The following is a 10,236-nucleotide window of genomic DNA, read 5'->3' as shown; positions in this document are numbered from 1 at the left end:
AAGACACGTGCTCCATTGGCCCCTGAGTGGGAGGCGGGATTAGACAGCGCCGAGAGCCCCGCAGCGTCCGGCTCGAGGGACCACCTCTGGGGGCTGAGGGAAGACGGGGGAGGGGCGCAGGCGATGGTCCCCGCACTGCGCTATATCCGCGGTGCCTGCGGCCCGGCCCTCGGAGGTTTCCCCGGGGGGTTCTCCTCTGCAGGCCGGCCGGCGCCGGGGAGGTCCTGGCCGCTGTGCCAAGGTGGCCGCCCAGCTAGCACCCGGTGAGTAGCCGCTGGCCTGCCCTCGCCGCCTGTGCGACCGCTTCTCTCGGAGGTGCCTCTTGCTGGACCTCTGCCCCTACTCTACTTCCCTGCCCCGGGCGTGAGTGAAGGTGGGGTCCTGTGGAGCCCTGGCTGCAACCTCGGATCCCAGGAGTTACCTGTAGGATTCACTGGTTGTGTTTGTGTGACGGATGAAAAGAATAAGGCGGTGTTGAGTGGAGCTCTAGAGCAGTTCTGGTTTTCAGTACTACCCTCCACTTCCCTTTCAATTCTTGCGTGGGTTACTTAAGCTTCTTAAAGGCTCAGTTGTGAGTAGGAGCCTAGTCTCCCCCGTAGGTGGTCGTTTTAAGGGTTAAAGGACCCATCACACTAAGCAATCAAAGAAACTGTTTATTAGCTGGCATCCCTGATGTTGCTTGGATGATTTGAAACCATTCTTAAATCAGTCAGTTCCTGGCAAACACTGCATAGAGTTGCCCTGTGAGAAGCAGTTCAGTTACTAGTCAAAACCTGCACAAGTAAGTGTCCTGTGATTTGAAGTTTGGAGGTCACATTAGAAACCACGGTGTTTCTCTGCTCTCTCTGAAGGAAATGGCTTATGCTAAGGCATTAAAGCTGGAAAGTTCTTGGATATTTTGGGAAGTAGAAGGTGGGCAAATTGAATGTGGCTGGAGCTTAGTGGAATAGAGATGGTGTGGCATGATACTGGAGACAGGCTACATCACAGCAGAGATTTGATTTGATTTTAACTACACATTGAACTTTATTCTAAAGGAATTGGGAGACTTAGAGGGCTTTTAAGAAGAGGGAGTGCTTAAATGTTGAGGTTTCAAAAGTTGACTGGCTGCTGTGTGTTAATTTGGAGGATTAGAGTGGTATAGGATTTGTGATTCATAGTGGGGGTATGTAGACAGTTATTTTGGGAATGCTTTTCTTAAGGAAACAAGGTAGAGTTAGTGAGGGTTTTGTGTATACTTTTTATTTTGAAATAATTCTAGACCCACAGGAAATTGCGAAAATACAGATTTTAGGTAACCTTCAGCCAGTTTACCCCAATGATAGCGTCTTCCCTAACTATAGTACAATATCAAAACTAGGAAATTGACATTGGTATGACACAGACCGTGTTCAGATTTCATCAGTTTTTAGATGCACTCATTTGTGTGTGTGTTTCTATGCAATTTAATCATGCTGCTTTGTGTAACTGTCATCACAAAATACACCACAAAGATATCTCTTATGTTACCAATCCCTTTATATTCACATACCATCTCTTCACCCTTCCTAACCCTTGGCAATCACTAATCTAGTCTCTAGCTGTAAAATTTTGTCATTTTGAGAATATTTTATAAGTAGAATTACACAGTATATAACCTTTTGAGATTGGCTTTTTTCACACAGCATAACGTCTTTGAGATTCATCCACGGTGTTGCCTATATTGACAGCAGTTTCCTTTTAGTTGTTGAGTAATATTTCATCATATGGTTGTATTACAGTTTGTTTAACCATTCACCAGTTGAAGGACATCTGAACTGTTTATAATTTGGGGCTCTTATGAATACAGCTGCTGTGACGTTTATATACAGGTTTTTGTATGAACATCAGTTTTTATTTTTCTGAGATAAATGCCCAAGGGTGTAGTTGCTAAGACATATTTAGTTAGCACATGCTTAGTTTTTTATTTTCATTGTAGGCATGGCTTTTAATATAGGGCCATAAAAGGAATATCCGTTGAGAAATACTGAGTATTGGTTTATAAAAGAAGAGTACACCAGAGGTTCCCAAGGAAGTATAAAACATGAAGTCATGCACCTGGGATCCAGGTTCTGAATATTAGAATTTCCCTTACAGAAAGACTTGAGATGAGTGGAGTCCATGTTTGGGACTCAAAAAGAGACCATTATATCCTTTAAGTGGGAGATCTTCAACAATCCAAAGAATGACCTGAGGAAGAGTGGGAGATCAATGATGTGGCCCAACTTGGGTAAGATATAAGCCCAAAGATCTGTTTTTCCTATGTACGAGTGAGAACAGAACAAAGGAGGTTGTGCCAATGTCAAGGCCTAAACCAATTATCTGACTTGAGTGGAGTGTGTTACACAACGGCAAAGATAAATGTTTAGTTTCTTAAGAAACTGCTATACTCTTTTTCCAGGGTGGCTGTACGATTTCACATTCCTACCAGCAGTGTGTGAGTGATCCAGTTCCTCCTCATTCTCACCAGCATTTGGTGTTACCACTTTTTAAATTTTAGCCATTCTAAGAGGAGTGTAGTGACATCTTATTGTAGTTTTAATTTGCATTTCCCTAGTCATTAATGGTAGTGAACATCTTTTCGTGTGCTTATTTTCCATCTGTAGATCTATCCTCTTTGATGAAATTTGTTCTTATCTTTTGCACATTTTCAAAATGGCTTATGTGGGAGTTCTTTATATATTCTAGATAGGAGACTTTTGTCAGATATGTGGCTTGCAACCAACTTGTTGGTTGTCTTCTTACCCCCTTAACAAAATGTTTTGCAGAACAAAATTTTTAATTTTGATGAAGTCCAGTTTGTCAGTTTTCCTTATATGGATCATGCTTTTGGTGTCTTCTCTTCACTTAGCCCTAGATCCCAAAGGTTTTTAACTTTGTTTTCTTCTAAAAGTTTTATGGTGAATATTTGATGATATAATACATTTATTGTAAATTTTTAAAAATTAGAATACTGGTATTGTGTGCATGTTTTAAAGAAGCCTTTTAGAAATAACATATTGAAATATTTACAGATGCTGTTTAGGATTTGCATCAAAATAATTTAATGCAGGAGGAGGTGAAATAGATGGGATATAGAAAAAGCAAGATTAGCCATATGCTTACAAAAGTAGATATGTTGGGCATGAGGTAGGTGCTAAAGGTAATCTTTTTCTGCTTCTCATTACTGAATTAGATAGACTATACATGCCCTTCCTAATCTTTGAAATGGTTGTATAATCCAGATTTATCATGGCTAAAATTGTGGCTGTAAGCCTATTTCTGGATCAGTTATTTCCCTAAGGTTTGAAATTCTCACTGGCTGTTTCCTTCTCAGTAGAAAAAAGTTCTTGCACACTGAAGACTTGAGTGTCTTGAAGGACCTAAGTCTTAAAGACCTAATGTGTTGGTTTATCCTCAAGAATACTGCACTTGAGTTTTAAATGAATAGTTGGTAGAGAAGAGTGTGATGCTTAACACAGAGTAAACACTCTGCCCAGGCGGAGTGCCGTGGAGGGTGAGATTGAGAGAGGCTTGGGAACTAGTTACCCTGCCTGCTGGGTGTGGCAGCTTGTATTACTGACCCAGCAATGCATGTAATTCTTTTTTTTTTTTTTTTTTTTTCAACGTTTATTTATTTTTGGGACAGAGAGAGACAGAGCATGAACGGGGGAGGGGCAGAGAGAGAGGGAGACACAGAATCGGAAACAGGCTCCAGGCTCTGAGCCATCAGCCCAGAGCCTGATGCGGGGCTCGAACTCACGGACCGCGAGATCGTGACCTGGCTGAAGTCGGACGCTTAACCGACTGCGCCACCCAGGCGCCCCTGCATGTAATTCTTAAAGGCTTTTTCGTTTAAGAAGACAATGTCATAAAGCCCAATAAATATTTGATTGTAATGATTACAAATTAATAGTTTGATGAAAATTATGCACACGAAATTTGATGAGATCTACTGTAAACATGTAAAGTAAAATACTTTAAAGGTGACTTTCTCTTAAAGCTCATTTGATGTAGTCGTTATTGGTGGCGGAATTGTGGGCCTTGCCTCTGCCAGAGCACTCATCCTGCGACATCCAGCACTTTCCATTGGTGTTCTGGAAAAGGAGAAAGATTTGGGTATGTATATTACCAGTGTTGCTCTTTGGGCTTAACCTGAATACCTGCTCATTATTTCAGTTCTGCATCTTTCATGTTGAATGTCATTATTAGTACCTTAGTTTGGGTTCTTCATAAAGCAGAGCCTGGGACCAGAACTTGAGTAGAGGTGATTTATTTGAGATGTTGTTTAGGAGGCAGAAGTGAGGAGTGTGGAGAGTAAGCCTGGAAGGAAGAAAAGCCACAGGAGGGTACATAATCAAGGTTGCAATTGTGAGCTTGATTCCTCTGGGACCTCTGAGGAGCAACATAAACATTTCCAAGGATTGTGCTCATTTTTCCATCAGCTTGTGTTTCTACTGGCTGAGGATTGCCCCTGGGGACATTGAGTTGTAATCTTCTCCCTCTCCCCTCCTGTCACATTAGAAAAGGCCCTGGGGCGGAATACCCAGAGCTATAGTGGGTTTGCCAGCAGGGAGAGTTGGGTTTGTGCACCAAAGTTTGCTAGTAGTGAGGAGTGGGTTTGTGCATCAAAGTTGTAACTGAAGTGAAAGATGGCCTGGGGGGATGTGGCATGGACACCAGGGATGGCTACTAGAAGAAGTTACCAGTGTCCTGCCTATAGGAACAAACCCAGGCAGAATTTTCAATAATGTGGTCTCTACTAACTTCAACTTTGTTTGTTCCTCCACTTTGTAGCTTTTGTATACTTTGTATAGTTTCTCTTATCCTGTTTCTCTTGTCCGGTAGCTATTCACCAGACTGGACATAACAGTGGTGTCATACATAGTGGAATTTATTATAAACCTGAATCTCTAAAAGCTAAATTATGTGTACAAGGTGCAGCCCTCATCTATGAGTATTGTAAGCAAAAAGGAATTTCCTACAAGCAATGTGGTAAGGTAAGGCATTTTACTACAGCCTTGACTTACTTATAACTAGCATTTTCTTAGCAATGTTTAATGTTGAATTTAAAAAAATGGCTTTTCTCTCTTTATGTAATTTTCAAAGTCTAATGTTAGAAAATAACTTTAGAAAAAGTGGTATGACTAACTCCACGTAATTTAAAAAATAACAGTTTTATTGACATATAATTTATATACAGTATGCCATACAATTCACCCTTTTATTGAAGTGTTCAATTTGGTTTTTAGTATATTCATAAAATCATGCAGCTGTCACCACTGTCTGATTTTAGAACATGTACATTACCTCAGAAAGAAACCTTTATGCATTAACAGTCATTGCCTATACCTCTCACTTCCTATTCCTACCTTTCCCCGGCTCCTGGCAACCACTAATATACTTTCTGTCTCTGTGGATTTGCCTATTCTGGAAGTTTCCTATAAATAGAATCCTACAATATGTTGTCTTTTGTGACTGGCTTCTTTTACTTAGCATAATGTTCTCAAGCTTCATTTATCTTATGGCATGAATCAGTACTTTATTCCTTTTTATAATCCATTGCGCAGCTATACCACATTTTATTTACGTATTTATCAGTTGACGGACATTTAGGTTGTTCCCATATTTGACTATTATGAACACTGCTATTAGACTATTATGTATAATGCTGCTATGGACATTTATGTACACTTTTTTTGTATGGACCTGTATTTTTTTTAATATATAATTTATTGTCAAATTGGTTTCCATACAACACCCAGTGCTCATCTCAACAGGTGCACTCCTGAATGCCCATCACCCACTTTCCCCTCTCCCCCAACCCCCCATCAACCCTCAGTTTGTTCTCAGTATTTAAGAGGCTCTTATGGTTTGCCTCCTTCTCTCTCTGTAACTTTTTTTTTTTCCCCCCTTCACCTCCCCCCCTGGTCTTCTGTGAAGTTTCTCAGGATCCACCTATGAGTGAAAACATATGGTATCTGTCTTTTCTCTGCCTGACTTATTTCACTTAGCATAACACTCTCCAGTTCCATCCACGTTGCTACAAAAGGGCAGATTTCATTCTTTCTCAGTGCCAAGTAGTATTCCATTGTATATATAAACCACAACTTCTTAATCCATTCATCAGTTGATGGACATTTAGGCTCTTTCCATAATTTGGCTATTGTTGAGAGTGCTGCTATAAACATTGGGGTACAAGTGCCCCTATGCATCAGCACTCTTGTATCCTTTGGGTAAATTTCTAGCAGTGCTATTGCTGGGTCATAGGGTAGGTCTATTTTTAATTTTTTGAGGAACCTCCACACTGTCTTCCAGAGAAGCTGCACCAGTTTGCATTCCTGCTAACAGTGCGAGAGGGTTCCCATTTCTCCACATCCTTGCCAGCATCTATAGTCTCCTGGTTTGTTCATTTTAGCCACTCTGACCAGCGTGAGGTGGTATTTCAGTGTGGTTTTGATTTGTATTTCCCTGATGAGGAGTGACGTTGAGCATCTTTTCATGTGCCTGTTGGCTGTACGGACCTGTATTTTCATTTCTCTCAGATACATACCTAGGAGTGAAATTCTCAGGTCATATGGCAACTCCAAGTTTAACATGTCGAGGAACGGCCAAACTTTTTTTTTAAAGTTCCACACTATTTTATTTTATTTTTAAACATTTTTAAAAATGATTTTTATTTATTTTTGAGAGACAGAGAGTATAAGTCGGGGAGAGACAGAGTACGAGCTGGGGAGAGGCAGAGAGAGAAGGAGACACAGAATCTGAGGCAGACTCCAGGTGCTGAGCTGTCAGCACAGAGCCTGATGTGGGGCTCAAACTCGTGAACCACAAGATCATGACCAGAGCTGAAGTCAGACACTTAACTGATTGAGCCACTCATGTGCCCCAAAGTTCCACACTATTTTAAATTGCCATCAGTAATGAGGATTTCCGTATCTCCACATCCTTGCCAACACCTGTTATTGTGTCTTTTAGCCATCCTAGTAGGTGTGAAGTGGTATGTCAATATGGTTTTGATTTGCATTTCCCTAGTAATTAATGGTGTTGAACATCTTTTCAACATGCTTATTGGCCATTCAGTTATCTTCTTTGGAGAAATGTCTATTCAGATCTTTTGCCCATTTAAAAATTGAGTTGTCTTTATTCTTGAGCTATATGTGTTCTTTATATATTCTTGATACAGTCCCTTATCAGCTATATGATATTTACTAAAATACTACTAAAATACTGAAATATTTTTATGTATAAAATAAAATAGTAATAATAGTAATGGTAGTAATAATAGTAATGGTAATATTTTAACTGTTACTAAATATTTTTTCCTATTCTGTAGTTGTTTTTTTTTTTACTTTCTTGATGATATACTTTGAAGCACAGAAGCTTTTAATTTTGATGAAGTCCAGTTACCTTTTTTCTTTTGTTGCTTATGCTTTTTGTGTCATATCTAAGAAATCATTGCCTACCCTTAGATCATGAAAAATTACTCCTACATTTCTAAGAGTTTTATTGTATCCTTAGCTTTGACATTTAGATCTATGATCACTTTTTTCCCCCCAATTGAGTTGATTTAACTCCAGGTGGGACAGAATTTGAGGTAGATCAAAGATTGAAGAACAGACTTTGGCAAGATCCTGGGCTGGGTTTACTCTGACTTCAGAGCTAAGGTAGGAATGGCTGAGTGAGAAGAACTAAAGAGAAGATGAGCCACTGTAAGATTTTTTATTTTTTATTTTTTTTTTAATATTTTTTTAATGTTTTATTCATTTTTGAGACAGAGGAGACAGAGCGTGAGCCGGGGAGGGACAGAGAGAGAGAGCCAGACACAGAATCCGAAGCAGGCTCCAGGCTCTGAGCTGTCATCACAGAGCCCGACGCAGAGCTCGAACTCACAAACCGCGAGATCATGACCTGAGCCGAAATTGGCCGCTTAACCGACTGAGACACCCAGGCGCCCCAGGATTTTTTATTTTTACAAAAATGTATTCTTAAACATACAGCAGGGTCCAAGATGGCACTTTATTCTAGCTGTAGGTGGCAACAGATACTATGGCAGATAATCCAAATGTTTAAACAAGAATGGAATTAAAGATCACCACTGCCTCAGGACTCAGGCACAAGGAACAACTTTTTTTTTTTGCCACATTTCTTAATTCCAACTGTGGCCAGAAGATTGTTTCCCACAGCCTTCACTTTTAGCCCCCTGAGTTTCTTCTCTTTTTGTTTCTGCTTGAATGCCTTATCTTCCTAGTTCATTTCCTTGGCCTGCTTCTTTGGCTATTTCAGGGGCTTACCACCTTCACAGCTGGCCTCCTGCTCCTTCCCCAGACTCTGCCACTAGAAGCAGAGCCCCTTACCCCAGCCCTGTACCCATACTTACAGTATATGATCACTTTAAATTGATTTTGGCACATAGTGTGAGGAAGGGGCTCAAATTCATTCTTTTGCATGTAGCTACGCAGTTGTCTCAGTACCATTTATTGAAAAGACCGTTCTTTCTGTTGATTCTAACAATCAAAAGATTGTTTTGACACCTTTATCAAAAGTTAGTTGAGCATAAATGTAGGATGGTATATTTAGGATTCTCAATTCTATTTCATTGATGTACATCGATCTTTATGCCAATACCGTAGTATCTTGATTATTGTGGCTCTTTATTATATTTTGAAATCAGGAAGTGTGAGTCCTCTAACTTTGTCCTTTTTTCAGGATTATTTTGACTCTTCTGGGTCCTTTGCATTTCCATATGAGTTTTAGGGTTAGTCAGTTTCTCCAAAAAAGCAGCTAGAATTTTGATAGAGGTTGTGTTGAATCTATAGATCAATTTGGGGAGTATTGCCATCTTAACAATATTAAATCTTGCAAACCATGAGCATGGGAATGTCTTCCCATTTTTTTTTTTTTTTTTAGATCTTCTTTAATTTCTTTCAACAATGTTTTGTATTTTTCAGTGTACAGGTCTTGCATTTTTTTTGCAAAATTTATTCCTTAGTATTTTATTCTTTTTGATGCTTTTGTGAGAAATGTTTTCTTAATTTCATTTTGAATTATTCATTGCTAATGTATAGAATATGATTTTTTATATATTGTTCTTTTTTCTTGCAGCTTTGCTAAACTCATTATAGTTTCTTTGTGTGTGGATTCCTTACGATTTTCTATATCCAGGATCATGCCATCTGCAAATAAGATAATTTTACTTCTTTTTCAGTTTGGATACCATATATATATATATATATATATATATATATTTTTTTTTTTTTTTCTTCTTGCCTAATTTCCACAGGTAGGATCACAAATACAGTGTTGAATAGAAGTAGTGAAAATGGACATCCTTGTATTGTTGCTGATTAGAGAGAAAGCATTCAATCTTTCACTATTAAGTATGATGCTAGCTGTAGGTTTTCTGCAAATGCCCCTTATAAGATTGAGGGAGTTCTTTTTTATTGATAGTTTTGTTTTGTTGTTTAAGATTTTTATTTAAAAAAAAAATTTTTTTTACGTTTATTTATTTTTGAGAGAGAGAGAGAGCATGAACGGGGGAGGGTCAGAGAGAGGGAGACACAGAATCTGAAACAGGCTTCAGGCTCTGAGCTGTCAGCACAGAGCCCGACGCGGGGCTTGAACTCACTGACCATGAGATCATGACCTGAGCCGAAGTCGGCCGCTTAACCGACTGAGCCACCCAGGCGCCCCTAAGATTTTTATTAAGTAGTCTCTACACCCAACATGGAGCTCAAACCCACAACCCTGGGAACAAGAGTCGCATGCTCTACCAACTGAGCCAGCCAGGTGCCCCAAGTTTGTTAAGTGTTGTTTTGTTTTTTTTATCATGGAATGGTGTTGGATTTTCTGTCTCATCTTTTCACTTTTGTTGAGGCAATCATGTTGTTTTTATATTCTATTAATATGGTATATTACATTAATTGACTTTTGGATGTTAAATTGATCTTACCTCCTGTAATAAATCCCACTTGGTCACAGTGTATAGTTTTTTTATGTTACTTCACTCAGTTTACTATTGTGTTCAGGATTTTTGCATCAATATTTATATGGGTCACTGGTCTGCAGTTTTATTTTCTTTTGATATCTGTGTTTGGTTTGGGTATCCGGCTAATACTGGCCTCATAGAATTAGTTAGGACGTATTCCCTCCTCTTCTGTGTTTTGTTGTTTGTTTGTTTGTTTGTTTGTTTTGAGGTGGGGGGAGACAGAGTATAAGCAGGGGAGGGGCAGAGAGTAG

General features: G+C 39.4%; 1 protein-coding gene across 3 annotated transcripts in view; it reads left to right on the top strand.

The window, feature by feature from the left end:
• The first annotated feature begins 13 nt into the window (after window positions 1-13).
• L2HGDH (L-2-hydroxyglutarate dehydrogenase) overlaps window positions 14-10,236 on the top strand; it is a 46,033-nt gene continuing 35,810 nt past the window's right edge. The window contains exons 1-3 of one of the 3 annotated variants that reach the window (XM_045450918.1): window positions 14-263; window positions 4,001-4,116; window positions 4,846-4,997. In XM_045450918.1, the coding sequence (XP_045306874.1) occupies window positions 124-263; window positions 4,001-4,116; window positions 4,846-4,997 (408 nt within the window). In that variant the 5' untranslated portion in view covers window positions 14-123. The remainder of the gene's footprint in view (window positions 264-4,000; window positions 4,117-4,845; window positions 4,998-10,236) is intronic. The other 2 variants (XM_045450919.1, XM_045450917.1) reach the window with 2 other exon arrangements.

Source organism: Leopardus geoffroyi, chromosome B3 (assembly GCF_018350155.1).
Source record: "Leopardus geoffroyi isolate Oge1 chromosome B3, O.geoffroyi_Oge1_pat1.0, whole genome shotgun sequence".
Classification (NCBI taxonomy): Eukaryota; Metazoa; Chordata; class Mammalia; order Carnivora; family Felidae; genus Leopardus; species Leopardus geoffroyi.
This window is presented reverse-complemented; position numbering and strand designations above follow the sequence as displayed.